Consider the following 21,130-nt stretch of genomic DNA (forward strand, 5'->3'; position numbering starts at 1 on the left):
CACGAGGAGAGAAACACAAAGAAGGAAGAGGAAGCAGAGATAGAACGAGAGAGGGAATTCAGCCTGATAGCACTGAAAGCAAGTCGATGAGATCCCCCTGGAGAAAGAGAGAGTAAAAGAGGCTAGAACGGGCAGTGTCTCTATTCCTAATTGACATTAATCTGGCCATTGTGCTGCTGAGGCCAGCAGCCCCACTGGGCATTATTACACTGTTCATTTAAGCCTGAAGTGCATAAGCGGTGTTGAAAACACTCAAGAGGCAAAAGACTGAGTGTCACAAGGAAACAGAAAGAAACCTGTGCACAGTGTCAGGGACAATATTTGTCTGTCAGAGATAGATTGTCCCTGTAGTGGTGAGGAGAGAGCTACTTTATCAGCTGGAAGGGTCTCAGGCTGCGGGCGAAAAGTCAAAGAATACGTCCTAATGTCTTTTCCTAACCACCTGACCTTGACCTTGATGGAAAATATTATGAGGTCAAGGAGAGATGTGAAGGAGAAGTCATAAGGACTTTGGAAAAGACAACCGTGGTGTTCAGAGAATCTGACTGCACTTACACTACAGGCTACGTAATTATGATGCGACGGCGGCGGGCGTTAGTGACGTGGTTCTGCCGCGGTGAAACTACAATGTTCAGACGATGGACTACAAAAGGCGCTGACAACCGGTGAAAAATATCACTTCATTACCAAAGTTGGAGTTAAAATAGAAAAAAGGAATAACCTACAGGCTACCACAAAAGTTGATACGATAAATATTAATAGAACCATTAAATGTATATTTCTTCCTACTCCTTCCCGGACGTAATATTTATTTATGTTAATTATTTGTTTATTGACAGTTTGCTATATGTTTACTTTTCATTGTATTCGTTATTCTTGTTTTGTTTTTTACTTATTTGTTACTTTTTCAAAATAAATAAATATAAATAAAGTGAAACGAAATGGTTGTCACTCATATTTATCAACATGAATCCCATTAGTATATGACTGTATGAAAATATTATGCAAGAAAGGCGTATCATTTGTTTTCATGAACGGCCGAATGGTGCGTCGCTTTAAAAGTTGCGGCCGCAAGAAATTGTGGGGCGGCATTATCTCCTTTCCTTTCATAAAGGATGGTCCAGTGTATCATAGGAGATAATAAAGGAAGCACTGAAGCACCTTTCCTCAGCATTTAGAGGATTCACAGCTCTCATCATGGCTGCTACTTAGATACTTCCGGGTCATTTCACTCCGTTAGGAATCTTCCTAAGCGAAAAAAGACTTTTCGACCTGCAGCCTGAGTGTCTCATGGAAACAGGAAGAAACCTATCCACAGTGTCAGGGACAATATTTGTTCATCAGACATATATTGTCCCTGTAGTGTTGGGGGGGAGTGAGCGCTGCTTCATCAGCTGGATGGGTCTCAGACTGGATTACGGCTCCTGATTTGCTCACCTGCGCAGGCTGGCTAAAGTCTCATCAGAGTCTGAGGATGAGGACAGCATGTTGCGGGCTGCAGAGGTGGCGGGAAGCTGCGGAGGAGGGGACACGACCGAGCGAGAGGCCCGCTGAGGAGTGCTTCCACACATCCCGCTCACCTGCAGAGAGGAGAGAGGAGAAAAGAATTCATTTTCAAAAACACTTTATCAATTTTTAACTGATAGTTAAGATGCAAAGATGAACTCAGTCAATACTTTATTTAATTTGAAAAGAGATGTGCCGTCTCAAAGTAGTGCTATGTTGTTGGATGTTACAGGGAATGTGGAAAATGCACATGCAGATCACATTGTTCTGATTGCTTAAAAAAAAGTAAACTTTTTTTACTCAGATTTTATGCATATGGCGGTGTGTTATTTATACTGACTGCTCCTAAAATTAGATTTAAAAAATCTCAATATATCCCCCTTACTTACAGTATCGCCATATATTGAATCGTCACCCCTGTATCATGATACGTATCGTATCGCCAGATTCTTGCCAATACACAGGCCTAGAGAAAATGAGAAACCAGGATTGAGTCAATTCCCAAAACCATCTTCACCCCACTTATGTTTCATTGCTCCCAGTTCCTGTTTATTCAAACTCTTAATAGCAATGACACTGCAGACAGTAAGAACCTGTCAACAGCCAAACTGCCCGGCCTTACTCAGCTGAGCCCCTCTGCAAATTGTCATCTGTTTGGGTTTGTTTATTTTTGGGAGGGATGAAAGCAGGGGGGGATTTGCATAACAAACAAGTCATTGTATCCTCTGCCAGCCGTTTTCCGCCTTGTTCGAATTTGTAATCATAACACTCCAAAAAACGCGAGCGTGAAAATAAGGCCCCTCGTTTGCTCCTTCTTTCCCCCATATAAATACCATTGTGTGCCCACACGGGACGACATAACAATAATAAATAAGAAGTCCCTCTCTGTCTCTCAGAGATAATGGACCTGGCACATTCTTTTCAGGTGCAATAAAAATGCAAATGGCTGTTAATGTTTAGCTTGTGGTTTAATGATTTGCCGGTGGTTTAATTTCCCCCGGGGATATCCTGGCCGAGGTTTAATTCTGCCATGTAATGTTAACAGCTAATTGTGCCCAACTCCCCTTTAAGTGAATAGGCTGGCACCACTGCTGCTGAATACTGATGTGACCTGATAGAGCAGCGCTGGACATCTTTATCTTGTCGCTACCGAGGCCGCAAGCGTGCACACGCACACACACACACACACACACACACACACACACACACACCCATACACACACATAGGCAGATATCCCTGCATAAACAAAAATGAGTCATTTTATGCAATTATTCATTTGAACACCTAAACCCATTAACATGATAAACATGCTCTCCTACATAATAATGACAAACGCACACACTTATTCATCGCGTGCATGCTGACTCACACAGAAATGCTGATCAGCTGTGAGACAGAATCATCAGGGTTAATCAATGCAGCCTTGTCATCCAAGGATACAGTAATAGTCATAGTCACAGCACAGACGCCTTAATCCACACACACACACACACGGTCCTGATAGTCACAGATGGTTGAGCTCTCCTGCACCAGGCATTCACTAATACCCAGCATCCCTGACTAGCCATCTCCACTAATACTCCCCTACCGTGTACTTGGAGGAAAAGCTCACACACACACACACACACACAAACACACTTCAGCCCATTGTCTCTGCCACCTCATTCTCTTCATCTCGTGTAATTCTCTCTCGTTCTCCTGCGCCTGCAGCGAGTGCCGGTGCTCCCACAGGCCATGATTAATGTGATTGGAGCTGCGTTCCTCTTTTTGTTTGTGCGTTCCTGGGAAGCCGTAGGGGAGTTGTGGCACGAGGGAGAGACTGATTCAGCGTGCGGGGCCCCCTCCGCCGCCGCCCCGCCGCCCCGCCGCCCCGCCGCCACCTCTTCCTCCCCCCAACTACCCGCCGATTGTTTCCGGATTCTTCAAGGAAGGGGCTCATTAGTGGGGTATTAATATCACCCAGGGCTGGACTAACACAACCAACAGGAGAGTCTGCAGATAAAGCCTGGCTCAGCGGGAGAGCTCGGATATATCTGCACACTTTTATCTACACTGAACAGCCCGCCTCACCAAGAGAGAGAGAGAGAGGTGCTGACGGCTAGTAATACAACACACACACACACACATATATATAGACCCCACAGTCCACATGTTCATGCACTTGCACACCTGCATCTCAGGTTCCATGCGGTTCCTGTGCTTGTGCAAACATGGGGTAAAGATAAACTCTAAACAAATCAATGGCAGTGCACGTGGATCCTGACACTCCAATGTATAATCAGGACTTATACATTAATCTTGATCACTTTGAGTTATTAAGAAGCAAACAGTTCCAGGAGGAAAGATGACAGTATCAGTGTTAGGAAGGTGGCAGGGTGCCACGCACAGCTGTAACAACATATTGGAGAGTATTTGGTGAGTAATGTTTGTGTTCCAGAGGAGTCCAGGCTCAGGGGAGAGACTGAGTCAGCACTCAGCTATCCTCCTCCTCCTCCTCCTCCTCATCCTCATCCTCTTCTTCCTCTTCCTCCTCCTCCTCCCTGCATTGTTGTCACCAGTATAGAAACTGACTTCTGGTGTAATGCGCACATTACAGGCATCCTATTTCAGCGGAAGCCCTTTCAAATTCTTCCAGTGAAGAGGAAATGAGGGGAAAGTCTCACTTATATATCAAAAGTAAAGTAATACCAGACAGCTATTATGGTTATAGCTTCAAATGGATACCGTACTGTCTGGGTTGGAAATGAGGATTATGGTGCAACAATCTCTCAGTCTGATGTGGTGTAGATTGGTAGGAGTTTTGATCATCAAGTCGGCTAGAGCAGCTGGTCCCAACCTTTTTTGTCCCACAGCCAAGCTCAAAACCTCTCAACAGACACCAGGAAATGTGTTCAGTTCATGTGATTTTAAAGCGGATGTGATTAAACACCATAACTGTGAATACTGTTACAGTATTTTTTCAATTGAATTGTTAATGTTTAGGTCAGTTTTGCTTGCATTTGTATAACTACCATTTGGAGTGAGCTGGACATTTCAACCATTACCTTTAGCTACAGTAACTCAATGTAATTGTTTATCCATTAGGCTAATTTTACCTAACTATTTCAACCACTTATCCATTTTTAGCTAATTATTTCAACCAATTATCCATTACTTTGACTAACTATTTCAACCATTTATATTATTTACTTTTTTTTTTCCTTCCAAAATTAGCTGAGCTACTGTAGCTATCCACAATGTTTCCTCTTACCCCACTGCAACGCCAGAAGTATCAGCAAGAGTTGTCTGGTGAATGCACTCCAAAACATAGTAGGTGCTGGTCGTGGCAATGACATTATATTGAAGAGAAGATGACCGCACGCTAAAAGCACGCTACATCCCCACACCTGGTGGTAATCCACAATCAGTGACATCATCAACAAATTACAAGGATGCACATACACCACACAGACACACACAGACACACAAACACACACACACACACACACACACACACACACACCTATATGTTTTGTAATATATGTATATAGTTTATTAGTCTAGAATATATCTTATCTACATCTTATGTCTTTATGTTATTCAGTTGTTTAGCTTGGGCCCCTAAATATACATTTGGCTAAATGAATACAGGCCCAAGTGTCTATTTTTTCTAGCCCTTACATGATCCTCTTTAAATTGGGTTATTGACTCATCTGAACATGTTGCTTCATATCCCTGTAATGTGGATACGAAGCATTCAAATACATTCAATGCATTCAAATCAAAGCTAGTTAAAACATAACACATGCACTCCCACTGAGTTTCAGGTGAAGCTCAGCTTCTTTCTGTCTAATCTTTAAATCTCACTAATCAGTTCAGCTCAGTATACGCCTATTTTGTAAATCCACCGCTTCAGGAAACCCGACCTGACATAATGAGATCAACAAAATCTACAAATATTTTGAAAATAAAAACGTATTAATATTTTAGCACAAAGATCTCCGGCATGGTAAAACCTATAATTGTCAGTACTAAAACATATAGGTGACTAAATACTGAACTTAATTCACTAAAATAGATGAGTAAGCCGTGCAGATCAGAGTCTAATTTAAAACGAAACATTAGTGGTTTGTGTATCAAGGTTAGAGACGTGCTTGTAAGGAAAATGGATTTCACACTTCTCACTCAGATTTCAGCAATTCCTGAAGCATTCAGAGCTGTGAAAAGCTATTAAAGCTTGTTGTCTTCTTGATTTGACAGACACTGTTCTGATGCAGAGGAAACAGTCTGATCTGGGTCTGAAGTAGGTACATGATGTTTTCTTCTGAGTAGGATGGAAAACAGGAGTAAAAATAATGATGATATATCGGCTAAGAAGGTGCAGCGAGGGACAAATTGTCTGCATTAGGAGAACAATGAGGATTTGATACATGTCTCTTTAGTTCAAAGGATGTTATGCAAAATGTATATTTGAGATTTGTAACCAAATTATCAATAATTACATAGCATGCAAATGATGATCAGTATGTAAAAATACTTGAAAGAATAGTCTGATATTTTGGGAATTTCTTGTCTAAAGTAAGATGAGAAGATTGATAACTCTTATGTTTGTATGGAAAACATAAAGTTAGATCCAGCAGCCGGTTAGCTGGCCAAGAAGTAGTCTGGCACACAATCCCATGTTGGCGTTTTTACTAGGGCTGTCAATTGATTAAAATATTTAATCATGATTAATCGCATGATTGTCTATGATGCTCAAATCATAACATGGCAAACAGGCAACAACAGCTGTCAGTGTGTCAGTGTGTCAGTGTGCTGACTTGACTATGACTTGCCCCAAACTGCATGTGATTATCATAAAGTGGGCATGTCTGTAAAGGGGAGACTCGTGGGTACCCATAGAACCCATTTACATTCACATATCTTGAGGTCAGAGGTCAAGGGACCTCTTTGAAAATGTTTTTGTGGAGCGTTATTTAACCTGCTTACCGACAGGCTGGTATGATCAACCTTAGGTTTTCTAGCTTCATATGATACCAGAATCTCCACTCTAGCATTAAAATTGAGCCCGCTACAACCTCCAAAAGATTGACTGTGTTAATGTGTTAAAGAAATTAGTTTGTGTTATCAACGCATTAACTTTGATAGTGCTAGTTTTTACAGTTCTGTTTTTGTATGAAAATGTAAGATTAGTGAGCTTTAGAGGTGCTGGTAGGTGCACTTTATTGCCTTTGGACCGAGCCAGGCTAACGGTTTCCCCCTGTTTTCAGTCTTTATGCTAAGCTAAACTAACTGACTGCTGACATATTTGGCTAAAAAGCAGCTAAATCTTAATTTAAATAATGTTCTTATGCTGCCAATTTAGCTATGATCAGCTAAACAAACGCAATGCTTATTATTTTTTTACACATGCAGATATCTGTAATGTACATGGTCAAACAAACTGCAGATTGGGCCTTTAAGGACTTCTATAATTCAAATGACCCAATAAATAATACATTTGATATGGTACAGAATTAATAAACATGATTAATTGCATGTTTGAAAGCTCAAATGTCTTTTACAACATCCGTATCTACAGTAGCCTGCATGTTTGAATGGATTAATAAGTAATAAAAATGCAGCAGAGATGTAATTAGTGCTCTTGTTTCCTCACTGAAGCAACAGTTTGGATGTGATTTGATCTGCTTGAGCTGTAGGAGAAAACAACAAAAAGAGAACTGATGAAAAGTGTGTTATTGACAAAGAAATGTTACACAAAGAGATATGTAATGTTAGACTTCTAACTAAGCATCCAACTGTGTCGAGCGTGTAACAATCCACAACTCATGTACTCTGCAGTATGTCTCCTCTGCTCTTGGTCAGATCCATCATATTTCTGTCTCAACCTACTTCCCTTCTTCATTTTCAGCCGAGGGGTCGCGGGGTGATGGATGTCTCCTCCACACTCTCCTCTTCTCCTTCCCCTTGGGCTCGCTCTTCACACTCTTCCCTCCATTCTTCCCTCTCTTTTCTCTCTCCCTCTCTTTGACGTTGTTTCTTTCCTCTCTTTCTCCTCAGTAACCGGTAAAAATAGAGCTTCATAAATCATGCATCTTCTCTCAAAGCAGCATGTAAGAACGAGAGGAAAAAGAAATAAATGGGGAGGGATGAAAGAGAGAGAAGGATGTTGAGGATGAGATGCAGAGACGGAGGTGGATGACATCAAACTCCAGGAGAGGGGTGGGAAGTTGACAGGGGAATAGATTGAAGCTGCAGGGCTCTTGGCTGCCCTCTCCGTCTCTCAGAACATTGGTTGATTCACGCTGGAGTTGCACCGGATGGAGGAAATGAATATTAACATGCCGGGGAGCGGGCTGGCAGACGATGAGTGGTCATCTCCCCAGCAGAGGTACACGTTTCAAGCCGACATAGAAGAAAGGAGATGTCTCTCTTACACCTCGAGGACTCTTTTACTCAGATAGAGTCGATCCGTTTGTCACCCGCAGTAACAGTAACAGTGGTCTGCACTCTCTCTCACCGGAGGGGAGGTTAAGTGAGAGATACCCACCACAGCTGCAGCTCTTACGATCACATGAAACCACCAAACAAGACATAGTACTCCGTAGATCCACGCTGTACAAAATACTGAGGTTTCACTGAAAGATTACTAAGGTTTACACTTAACAGGCACACGAACATAAAAAACAGCTACTGTAGGATTTACAGAGCCAGACACCATTTTTAGAGCCACAAATCATATATACTTCATATCACCGCTTACTATTTCCCATTTTTAGACATAGTGCCATTACCAATTTAAGATAAATTTAGAGTATAGAAAATCAGCAGCGACTTCAAACTACAGTAGACAATATATTTGGCCACTTAACATTTTTGTCAGTTGTGTTCAGTGTGTGGACAATAGAGCTCTGATTAAACCTGCAGTAGGCAGAATGTCTTTGGCATCATTAGGCAAAAATTCCATAATAACCTCTCAGCATATTGTAATGAAAGTGTTCTGAGAGAAAACTAGACTTCTGCACCTCCTCATGGTTCTGTTTTCAGGCAAAAAATCTGGCCAATCACAGGTCATTTCAGAGAGAGAACGTTCCTATTGGCTGTTCATTCAACGGAGGCAGCAGTCAATCACTCACAAACTCTGATCAAACGATCAAAACTAGGCAGAGCTGATCAAATATGAATCAATATTCTGTTACTGCAATGTCTATTTCTCGACTCAAATGTTTTCAGAAACATCTTGTAGTGTACTGTTTAGCTGTAAAATGAGAAAGTGTGCTCAGGTTGGTGGGCGGTGCTTGGCATTTCCTCAACTGACCTCAACATGGCTGCCGGGTCACAAACTTTCTCATTTCACAGCTAAACAGTACACTACAAGATGTTTCTAAAAACATTTTGGGCGAGAAATAGACATTACAGTAACAGAATAGTGATTCATATTTGATCAGCGCTGCCTAGTTTGACTGTTTGATTGGAGTGATTGACAGCTGCTCAGAGACAGCAAGGCTCAAGCTCGGCTCTGATTGGTTGTTTTCCTCCGGTCTGTGAAATCTTTCAGATGCCATTAGGATCTAATGACCGCATTATAAAAATAACTTTTTTTAATCATATTTGCTCCAATTCTACCATCTGCTGCCTGTTTAATTGGCTAAAATATGAACAAACACCGCAATGGTCCTTTAATCCCTAAATTCATTCAGACCGATCCTAAACTGGTTATTTGAGGTGAAGTCCTCAGGTGTTGTCTCTCTTCAGTGAGACAAAATTAGCCCTAAGGGAAACGAAGCCTCTGTCCCTTCAATGACACCGCGCAGCGAGGAGTGTCTCTGCAAGATTACATTCAAACACTCTCACACACACACACACACGGACAGACACACACACACACAGACAGACAGACACACAGACACACACACGACCTTGTCACAGTGGTGAACAATACACGACCATGGCAGCTTTAATCCCATAAACTGGAACCAGACTCCGAGCCATAAACACAGTGTAAAGTCGTCTGCGGTGACTGGAACGGCAGTCTTAAATAAACACACACAGGACTTCTTCAATTTTGGAGACGGAACACACACACACACACACACACACAGAGAGTGAGCAATTTCCCCTAAGTCAGCGATTCATGGATGCAGCCACGCCCTGGCGCTGTAGAGTAAGTGAGGTCAACCTGTGTGTTAATAAATGATGGGTTCTGAGTGGAAACCTGGTCACCGCGGGGATTCGGGGGTGTGAGAGTGAAAAGTTCAGCAGATATACAGGAGCAAAGCACATCCAGCTCTGTAACTCTAGCAGAAAAAGCTCTTCATATTTCATGAGCGCTTCTCCCTGACTTCACATGTGGGCTACGAACAAACTTGACGGTTTTATTGAAGTTGAAACCACACATAACGGGTCACCGATGCTGAGGAGGGAGAGACGAGCTGCAGCGAGACATGCTGGGAGCATCTGTCTGCCTGCCTCCTCGCTATTATTTCCCACTCTTTATCCGGCTCAGTTCAAGGTGCATTCTTTGCTTTGAGTTTGTAGCTGTGTCTAGTTGTTTGTGTTCTCTTATTACAAGGTGATGTCTTCTTTTGTTTGAGTAAAGAACTGTAGCTGGACTCATTTATCTTCCATCAATCAATAAAAGTCCTCTAACCTGAAATGAATGTGGTATCTTCAGCTTCCTCATTCATTTCAGTTGTAAATGGTAAATGGACTTGCATTTATATAGCTCCTTTCTAGTCTTACGAGCACTCAAAGCGCTTTACACTACATGTCAGCATTCACCCATTCACACTCATTCACACACCGATGGCACAGCCTTCAGGAGCAATTTGGGGTTAAGTGTCTTGCTCAAGGACACTTCGACATGTGACCGGAGGACCGAGGGTCGAACCACCGACATGCCGATTGGTGGGCGACCCGCTCTACCTCTGAGCCACAGCCGCCCCCACTCTTTAATGAGAGCACTGTGTTTGTACTGCATGAGCATCACATTAGCTTTCAGTCCCACAAAACTGGTCCTCACTGAGCACTGGAACAGGTCTGATCTGATGTGAATGAAAAATAAATCTTGCACAAACATTACTAAGTAAACAAACTGGCAGATGCTGCAGTTTGAAGTCTAGTAGTGTAATATTGTACCTTTCCATTTCCAAACACAATATATCACTATTTCTATTGGGTGGCTGTGCAAATTTACAGGTCAAAGTTATACAAAGATGAACTTTAGTGGCATACGCAATTCAACTCAGTTCAAAATAACTATATATATATATACTATATACTTGCGCACAACGAAACGGTCTTATCATTCTAAGCTGGTGCAACCTGTTAAGAATACTAATCAAAATTTGAGCCATTAGTTCCAATTAAATGAAAAAGATTAAGAGGGATATCAGTAAATTATTTTCATGCCATTCATGTGTGCGGGAATTCAGCAGGAAGTCAGGCGACTGTAAGGTTCATAGCAGAGCTGTCGCGATAACCGTAAGCCAACTGCAGGGGATGGCAAGCAACTGCCGCAACCGCCATGTTCACGTTTTTTCTTTTTTTGCGTTTACACTTGCGCAAGCAGCGTGACGAGGCACTGAGCGTCTAATCTGCGCTGCACGTTTGGTGTTTTTTTCCTAGTCGTTGAGAGTTGAAAAAAGTTCAACTTTGGGTAAAACGCTGGGCTCGTCACTGTCACTTTCTACACAGCCGTCCAATCGCAATAGAAGAGGGGCGGGACAAATACCACAATGACCAACCGTCACATCCTACATGTAGGCTACAAGTGCTGAACAACAACAACAATGGAGGAGAAATTAATACATATACACTACGAGCTTCAGCCTTCCCTTCTTCCAGAGCAAAGACTCTACCTTGTGCCGACATTTTTACTCCTGTGGATATTCTGTATCATAGCAACCAGACGCACCAAAGCGTCTGAGCTGGGAAAAAAAAATACTGCGCCTCATTGTCCTTCTTTGTTCTGCATTTAACAATAAACAAGTGTTTAACTAGTTTTAAAACTGTCATTTAATAAGGAACAATATACTTAATAATAGCCTTACAAAAAGCTTGTTTTTATAGCACTAAAATCAGGATCAATTATGTAATTTGAAGATGCTTGTGTGACTTCACCTAAATTCTACTGTATATCTTACAAATGTTGAGACGGAGGATAAGATGATTGGTATAACACCATCTTATAGTGTTGTAAACTGTAAGCAGTGCAGTATTTTACAGTCTGGTAAGCCGTCAATCTTATCTCTAGGAACACACCCACACCAATGCAGCCCTTGAATTTTCCATAAATCCAAGACGGGGGGCGAAACTCCAAAAAAGTCGCAATTACAGTCTGTCTGCAACTTCAGCACCACGGACAGTGCCATGGATTTATCAATACACAGCACAGATAGACTACTGATATTTCAGAGCCATGGTCGGGCCATAGATTCTAACAAACCTCAGTCAGATAAAGGATCAATGAGTCGGGCAGACTAGACTAACATATTCTGCCCCTGGACTCTCCCCTGGATAAATGTATGCATTTTGGTCATTTTGCTAAAAAAAGGGGGATGGCACCTCCCTCAAATCGCCTACTGTGTGTACAGTACGTGTGTACTTGACTCACCAGGGTGGTGAGGCGGCTGCGGGCGTTCACAGCATGCTTGAGAGCCAGTTTGATCATTGAAGGCAGTCTAAGAACAACAGCCTCCATGTCCTGCTCTCCCCTCATGGCGCCGGCCAGCTTCCCCAGTCCGTCTACGTAGGTCCTCCAGTGAGGCTGCACCTCGACCGCCCCCCCCAGGCAGCCGTGCATCACCGCCTGACAGAAACCCCTGCAGGCCGGCGGCCCCAGCATGCCCTGGCAGTGCGGGCAGTACCACAGCCTCAGCAGGGCCCGGCTGCAGTCCCGGCCGGGCCGCAGGTGGTCGGTGGTGTTGACAACCTCGATGCCCAGGTTCAGCGCCTGCAGGAAGACTCGCGTGGCCAGCAGGGAGCGAGACAGACGGGTCATCATCAGTTTGGGATAAGGGCCAAATGCTCCCGACTCCTTCCAGGCTCCTCTTACACACTCCTCAGACGCGGAGGATGCGGTGCCGCCAAGCAGGCGGCGGTAGGCCAGGGGGAAGAGGCGACCATAGAGCACCGCCACCATGTGGTCCACCGTGGAGTCCGAGCCCAGGATGTAGAGCGACATGTCCAGGAAGAGCTGCCCCACGGAGCTCTGGGCGCCACCTCCGAGACCTGGGAACTCTGACTTCAGCATGGCCAGGGTGAAGTTGCGGCCGTGACGCAGCACCAGGTCGAAGGCCTCTGCAAGAAAGAAACACGAGAAAGAGTCAGACGGGGTGAAAGCCGGGACACCTTTTTGAAAGCTGTCGCATTCAGCAGGTGATGATATGCCTCAGTAATCACAACAACTACGCCGAAGCTGTTAAAAAATAGACAGCAATTTAGCTCAAAAACATGAAACACACAAAAAGATGCAATTCTCCCCAAACATGATCCCATCCTTAACGATCACAGTCAGAGGAAACTTCCCACGCACAGCCTCTCTTTCTGTTTTCCCACTTTTTCTAGATCTGTAGTTTTCTCTAATGGGACAGCTCACACACACACACACACACACACACACACACACACACACACACACGCGCACACACATACTCACACACTGCAATAATAGACGACGGCTTAGAATATAAAGAGAGCAAAGCTTCTGCAACGGATGAAAAGCAAGATCTGGGGTTTGACCTTTCAATACAACTAGAAAGAGAACAGAGCTCACAGAATCCTTGAAAAAAGACCCTTTAAAAGGGAGTATTAATCTCAATATATTAGTCAACCGGGGAGAGGCGTGAGGATGTCTGCAGGGAGAAAAGCGTGCTGGAGGGAGGGTTGCGTGGCCGATGTGAGGAGGGAAAATAATCAGTGGCGTTTCAAGGCACAAAGCGGAGTCTTATCAACAAGGTGGCACAAGAAGCGAGAGCTCTATCATCGACCCGGTAGCAAAATGAGTGAGGACCGGGCAACAACAGAGGGGATTTAAAGCTCCATTACTGAACTTAGCAGGGGAGCTGAGAGTCAGTGAAATGAAGCTTTGGACAGGAGAATAGCTAGGGATGCCGAAATCCCATTTATACGGCGGCTAGTCCACTACATCACTTTGTTGAGAGTGATAACTGCTTTGCGAAGGCGGGGCGGGGGGGGGGGGGGGGAGCACTAGTTTAGGGGACGTTAGAGGAAGTTATTTTACTACAGAAGCTCGCCATTTCATCTTTGTTATTTCATTTTTCTTGCTTGGATAGTTTAATTTCTTTCTCTTCATGCTTCTTTTGAGGTCAAATGAAGCTCGTCGGCCCACACAGAGCTCAGCGTCCTCGGACAGCGCCGAGGAACGACATCACGTGACACCTCTGTCTCTTTTGTGCGGAACGTATAATGTGTTTTGCTAGGTGCAATTTAAGGCCCATGAGGGGGGTCCATATGAGAATGTGACAATATCTGAGCAAAGGAAATGAACGTCACTCCCTCTCTCTGTCTGACTGCTGCTGAGGTGCTTTTCTATGTAAGAAGGATTAACACAGTCTGAACGGATGCAAATTAATTCTGGTTGGTGTGAGCTGAGGCGAAGGCATACGTATGAGTTAAAAATGTTTCAACTTGAGTGAAAAGTGCTCTTATTTTGAAGCTTTATGACCTCTTGAACTTACAGAAATAGTTTGAAAAGTAGAGATGAAAATCATAGAAAGAAGTTTTTCTCACTTTAGTATATCAATTGATTTTGGTCCCAGTATATAAAGGTCATTGCAACAGTAGTTATATACATCTATAATGTTGCCTCCAAAGTAAAAGGCAACATCATATAAAATTATGCAGTCTCAAGGCTGAGTGGCTGAGTGCCTGGGTTTGAATGTGTTTTCACTGTGATAATGTAAGTTGCTATTAAATGATGATGTCTCTAAAGGTCCAGTGTGTAGGATTTAGGGGAATATATTAGAAGAAATGGAATACAATATTCATTATGTTTTCATTAGTGTATAATCACCTGAAACTAACCGTTGTGTTTTCGTTAGCTTAGAATGAGCCGTTCATATCTATATAGGGAGCAGATCCTCTTCACGGAGTCTGACATGTTGCTCCGCCACGTTTCTACAGTAGCCCAGAATGGAGAAACCAAACACTGGCTCTAGCGAGAGCCTGTTGCGTTTTTACATTGAAATGGCAGCTTGAATTTGGTGCCGCGAATGTACCTGAAGCCCACCATAGGCTCTACAAGCTTGGAAAGGGACGGGTGGGGCGTATGTAGTTGGTTGCAATCTGCAACCTCACCGCTAGATGCCACTAAATCCTACACATAAGACTGTATATAAAGATGGACGACGTGTCTCCACTTCCTCCCATAAATGAAGCCAAAATATCCTGCCATCTTGAGATTTTGATGTCATTTGGAGCGAAAGTCTGCGCAGTAGTCATCGGTTGGTGGAGCTGCGGTATCGAGGTCACCAGCCCAAACCGAGAGAGACTCACAGCTGCCAATCATGATGTCACATCCCCTTTTTATAGCATCAAATAACTAATTAAAACCAAACTTATCAGAAAAATTAACACTTGAACATATATCAGCATGATAAAATCTACCTAAAATGACAGAAACCGTCTTTGGGAAAAACATATTTGATGTGTACTTCGACTTTTTAGTTCTGCTAACATGGAGGGGACTTGTGGACTTATGACTTATACCGCAGCCAGCCACCAGGGGGCGATCAAGATGTTGTGGCTTCACTTTTGGGGAGCTGGCATGTCATCCATCTTTATATACAGTGACAATGACAATACACAGTGCTTCTTTAAAGGTGCTAAAGGATCTGGCGGCATCTAGCTGTGATGTTGCAGATAGCAAACAACTGAAACTTCTCCTGTGTGCCAAGCGTGTAGGAGAACAACTGTGGCCAACGCGAAAACGTGAATGTCCCTATCTAAAGCCAATGTTTGGTTTGTCCGTTCTGGGCTACTGTAGAAACATGGCGGCCGGCTCTGTGAAGTGGACCCATTCCATGTAAATATAAACGGCTCATTCTAAGCTAATAAAACACAACGATTCGTATTTTCAGGAAAAGGAAAACATGGTTATGAATATATAACCATCCTACGCACTGTTCCTTTAAATCAACTGGCTCAAGAGAACTTTGAAGAAATTAAAGGCAATTCAAAACATCATTATCCTGCAATAGTGTGGCCACAGTTGGCCGCTGTTCAGCAGAAGTTGCGAATTAAGCAAGCCATTTATCCCTAAACTACCTCAGTGGTAAACAGTAACAGGCTGTGGTTTTAAAGTTGAATGTGTGCGTGAATATGAAACAGGGTGGAAAACAGCATGCGTGCTCAGCGAAAACAGTTACTGGGTGAATAAAGCTTATAAAAAAAACATTTGAGGATGTGAGTGTGAGAGGATGCTCGGGAGCAGCGCACATCTGTTTAGACTTTGAGGCTACGGCTGTCCCGCTGCGACTGCGGAGCACTTCCCTCTGTGATCAATGAGCAGGCAGATGTGCAGATTGCCAGTCGAGGCAAGGTGGCAGACTGGGAGGAGGTAAGACACGCCCACACACAGAAAAACACACACATGTACATAGAAATACAAAGGCTTCTATTCCTGGTAATTCCTCGTATATTTGGTTACTGATCGGAAATTGAAGGCAGTGAGAAAATGCACATCCACCTCAAAGCTATTTGCCTCAAACCCTGTAATTCAGCTGCTACCTGTAGTATCTCTTACACCACAAGCAGGAGAGCCACTTTGTAATGGTAAAGAGAAAGACTATAGGGCTCTTCACGAATGCAATTCAATGGCTCTAAGTAGCCCCGGGTCGCGGTAAGAACCATTGCGAGCCCATTTCCTGCGCATGCTGCTCGCTCTCTTTCATCAGTGAAAGCCTGTGCGGGATCAGGTATCCTCTAATGGAGGGGAGAAGGGCTGTATGTCAGGGGCCTGTGACATTCTGGATACAACTGGAGGAGGTCAAGAGCACGCCATTACCAGAGCGGGGGCCCTCGGAAACATATTAGGTCGCGCTTAAAATTAGCACTAGCATTTATTTTGTCAGTGTCACAGATGGAGACAGAAGGCTGGCTGCTGGAAAAAACGTTTCTCCTCCGAGACTGGAGGCTTTTTACAGACACATCAGCAGCACAAGGCAGAGGGAAATGTCTCTGCCTCTCCTTTCCTACCTCTGTCCACTTACTTCACCAGCCAGATAATGTTTACTCCAAGGAGCTTAGGCCTCTCAGCTTCCTTCTGCATTAAATATAGATGTCCACTAAATTAAAGAGGACCTATTATGCTCATATTCAGGTGCATACTTGTATTTTGGGTTTCTACCAGAACATGTTTACATGCTTTGATATTCAAAAAATGCTTTACTTTTTTTCATACTGGCTGTGCTGCAGCACCTCTTTTCACCCTCTGTCTGAAACGCTCTGTTTGAGTTCTGCCCTTCTCCTCCCAAAAAGCCCAGTCTGCTCTGATTGGTCAGCTGGCCCACTTTGTTGTGATTGCTCAACCGAACCAAACTCTTCGGACTCCGCTCCAGCGCCACTCTAACTAGCTTTATTTGAGGGCGTGCCAAGCTAGCCGCTAGATAGGTATTATGCAAATGTGTTACTTGATGACATCACCACATTATGGAAGAAAAGGCGGGACTTCAAGCGAGGCATTTCAGGTAGTTCAGGAGCAGTGTTTCTGTGGGAGAGAACTCCCTTTGATGTGGACTTTGGGCTTTGTAACTTCGCAGACTTTTTACATGCACAAAAAAAATACAGTATAAAACACACTAAAGTTATGATTTGACACTATATAAAAATAAATTGAAAATAAATTTAATTGAATTAAAGGAAAGAGGAAAGGCACAAAAACATAATAGGTCCTTTTTATTTCCAATAGTTAACAGGCACTCTTGAAAACATTGTCATTGATGCCGTCAATCTGCGGTGTTACATCGTGAACATTTCATCATAATATCTACTTTCTCTGCATATCATGTCATTAATCAAAACCCCCAATTAAAGTGTCATCAAGTCGTGCAGATTCCAGGTAGTCTAAAGTGTAAAAGAAACCTAATAAATCTGTGTCACAGTGGGGTCACTTATTTCTGACACCTAAAAGCTCTAAGTGACTCCAGCTCTGACATAAAACAGGCTTTTCACATAATCTATGAATGGCCTGTCAAATGGGCATATTTGATGTTCGTGAGGCCATCGGTCTTGGTGTTACATAAGTCAACTCCGCAGCTCATAACACGCCAGACTGACTGACTGGCCGCCGACTGCGGTTGACACGCTGCTGAGGCAGACATGCGCCTTGTGGCCTCATCAATCAGAGGCCCATACACCTATTATCCCCGGGAGAGGAAAACATCAATAAATTACCCAGCCAATGAGACTAATCCATTTGGCTGATGTAGTGTCACCTCTAGACGCCACAGAGATGGATGGAGAAGCCGCTGCCACCTGGTCCCGGTGACAAAACAGTACCTGTCCAGGACACAGAGAGAGGACAGGCAGGACGGCTGGAGGGACGTTCACAAAGACACAATGCCAGCAGTGGAAACCTTGTATCTCCAAAAGTGACAGTTTTGATGTAATAAAGGAAACCAGCCCCTTATTTTTAGCTTGTTGATTGTGAAATTTAGACTTATTAAAGGGTCTCAAAATGTCTTATGTGTTTGCAGTAAAACCCTGCAAATCAGTTATAAGTTATAAGGTTTAGTAGTTAGTAGAATGTATCCTCATACATCGGTTCGCATGATATCTTACAAAGATTTTTCGTGCATTTTCCCACGAATGTCCAGCAACACTTGTCACTTTCTGCTCATTACTTGGAAAACAGTCTTTTCAAAATAAACTTCCGTCTTCTCAGGAAACAACTTGGTTAAGTTGGCTTTATTTTGCCCTCATCATGAAAGGGGTAACAACTCAGCCTTGGTACACAGGGCTCCCGGTGAGCTGCTGGGGCACCCCACAACTTTATTAGGTTTATGCAACAAAATTACTTAGTTAAGTTTAGTAAAAGGTTGTGGTTTGGGTTAAAAGAAGTGACGTCACTTAAGTACGGAAGTTAACGAACAAATCGACACTGACTTCTAGTTTCCCACAGCACACAAACAGCGCTCTCCTGGGCGAAAGTCTGTTGTTTTTGGACCCACACATCTATGGATAGAGGAACCTGCCAAAATAAAAAATAATGTATAAATAAATAAATTACTTGATAAATACATAAATATGTCATTAAATGTAGCAAAAATAATATTAAAAATAAATGTAGCAATTAATTAATTGATAAAATGTGACATAAATTCATATTTCTGTTTTAATATGCTTTATTTATTTATCTTTGAATTAATTCCCTTATTTATTGACTCTTCTGTTTAATTTCCCCTTTTATTTATGTATTTAATTGTATTATTTTTTTCTATTTATTATTTTATTTTCGTATTAATTTATTTATTCATTTATTTGGGTCCTCCATATCCATCCGCCCCGACTTCCTCCCTACGCAGTGTTTGTCGCTCTTTATACTTCCTGGTTCCACTTCATTACGTGGATTACATGTGAATTGATTTTGTAGTATATATATACAAATTACAGTGCATTACTTTTTGTAGGTATAGCTACGAACGGTGTACGAGAGCAGCCTGGATTTTTGCATGAGTGTATTGGACATGTGCACAGGCTGACACACACACAAACCTCCCAGCATGCTTTGCTTTCAGTTATGATTTTATGAGCCTGTCTACAACAAAGGCAGCATCTGCTCATTGACTGTAAACAATATGTTGTTTTTCCAAACACATTTCACTCAGCTCCCACGGAGAGACCTGTCTCAGGTAACCTGAGAGCAGCTCCACCTGACGAGCTGCTCTTGCGCGCGTGAATGTGGGTGCCCTGCGCTTACGGGATGGCGGCGGCGAGGCAGGGCAGGGCACGGTGGGGAGGGGTGGGCTGTTTCCAGGAACAAAGCAGACAGGATGCTGGTAAGGCCCAGATAGCATCACCAGCAGACCATGAGGGCCAATGGACAGCGGGGCAGAAATGAAACGTGTATTAGGTTACTCCATCTGTTAGAGAGCGTCCCCCTCTCACACACAAACACACACGTGCACGCAGACGCACACAATGCAATCACACAGCGCACAGCAGTAGCCAGGTGGTGACAGTGTGGGCGAACATTTGGCAAAGCATAGTGGGAGGGCAAGGTGTGAGTCAGGTGTAAGGACTGCAGCTACATTCACACACACAGGCAGCTTTTTCTTTTCATTCATTTATCTGCCTCCCAATGAGCTTCTGGGAAATGTTTCCTCACAGCTGGACAAAAAATTAATAAACAATGAAAATGCATCCACTGGTCTTATTACCTGTAGCCTGCTCCGCATAAACAAATGAACTGAAGAGGGGTTTTGTGAATCTCACACAGTGAGTCAGTCAATCTGATACATTTTCAAAATATCAACACTTTTTGTCTGTTTATTTTGAATTGATGTCTTTTTTATTATGATTAAAAAATAACAAGGGTAAATAAGTTTTTGGAATTCCTAAATTTAGTCAGATCTAATGTTCATGAATGTGTTTAATAAGAGGAGGTTCCTGCTATGATTATTTGAGAACTCCCTCAATGAGCAGAGCCTTTTCTGCCAAATCAATAACAGTTTACTATAATGTATACTATGTGTGTACTGTGTATACTTTACATAAGTGTCTTTGACTGAACTCTAGGAGACTAGGCCTCTGTTAAGAGATGTCCTACAGTTGTACCAGGTAATTAACAGGAGATCCTTTCTAACCTCAGGGGTATTCAGCAAGATGTGGCACTATCCATGATCCTGGAGGCTGAGGGCCGAGCAAGCAGCTGAGTATCTAGGCGGGAAGCCCACACCTGACAATGTCTCCCTGTGACTAGTACATCTGGGGAACCATCCATAGTTGGACGGGAAGCGCATTACATTTGCCCATGTTGAACAAAGCCTAACGTTTCGTACCTATAAAGAATGGCACTATAATCTGTAGGGGTGGAGGAAAAAATCGATACAGCATATATCGTGATATTTTGCGTGGCAAAATTGTATCAATACACCGACATCAAGAAACAATCTTTTAATATATAAACTATTAACCTCTTAACAATCCAACGGTTGGTCTATCTTAAAGCTAGAGTGAAGATACTGGTATCATACTGTATGTAATTAGAAAACCTAAGGAATAAATAATGCTCCAAATTTATGCTAAATTTTGGCGAGGAAAAACTATAATGCTATTTTCACCTCTTTTTGACCTACTGTATCACCTCGAAATATGTGAATGAAAACTCTGAGATGAACAAAGTGAAAACTGTATCTTATTAGATAAAATATATGTTGACAAACTTCATAATATGCAGTTCAAAAAAGGTAATAAATTGTAATATATTGCAATGTATCATATGCAATACTCAGCATATAGATCGTATAGTGATAATATGGTATTGTGGGGCCTCTGGTAATTCCCACCCCTAATAATCTGATACCTGAGAAATATTGTTTGCTTGTTTGCATGAAAAGGATATCTAAAAGATAATCTATACCTCTTCTGAGCCAAGTCATCAGGAAGGAGCAAGTGCTAGTA

The 21,130-nt window shown here is 42.8% G+C and overlaps 1 protein-coding gene across 2 annotated transcripts in view; it reads right to left on the reverse strand.

Moving 5' to 3' along the window:
* The window catches only part of gpc3 (glypican 3), a 127,425-nt gene that overhangs the window by 37,674 nt on the left and 68,621 nt on the right, over positions 1 to 21,130 (reverse strand). For both annotated transcript variants that reach the window (XM_037780886.1, XM_037780888.1), the window contains exons 3-4: positions 12,102 to 12,787; positions 1,438 to 1,580 (exon numbers count right to left, since the gene is read on the reverse strand). In XM_037780886.1, coding sequence (XP_037636814.1) covers positions 1,438 to 1,580; positions 12,102 to 12,787 — 829 coding nt within the window. The remainder of the gene's footprint in view (positions 1 to 1,437; positions 1,581 to 12,101; positions 12,788 to 21,130) is intronic.

Source organism: Sebastes umbrosus, chromosome 9, assembly GCF_015220745.1.
Source record: "Sebastes umbrosus isolate fSebUmb1 chromosome 9, fSebUmb1.pri, whole genome shotgun sequence".
Lineage (NCBI taxonomy): Eukaryota > Metazoa > Chordata > Actinopteri > Perciformes > Sebastidae > Sebastes > Sebastes umbrosus.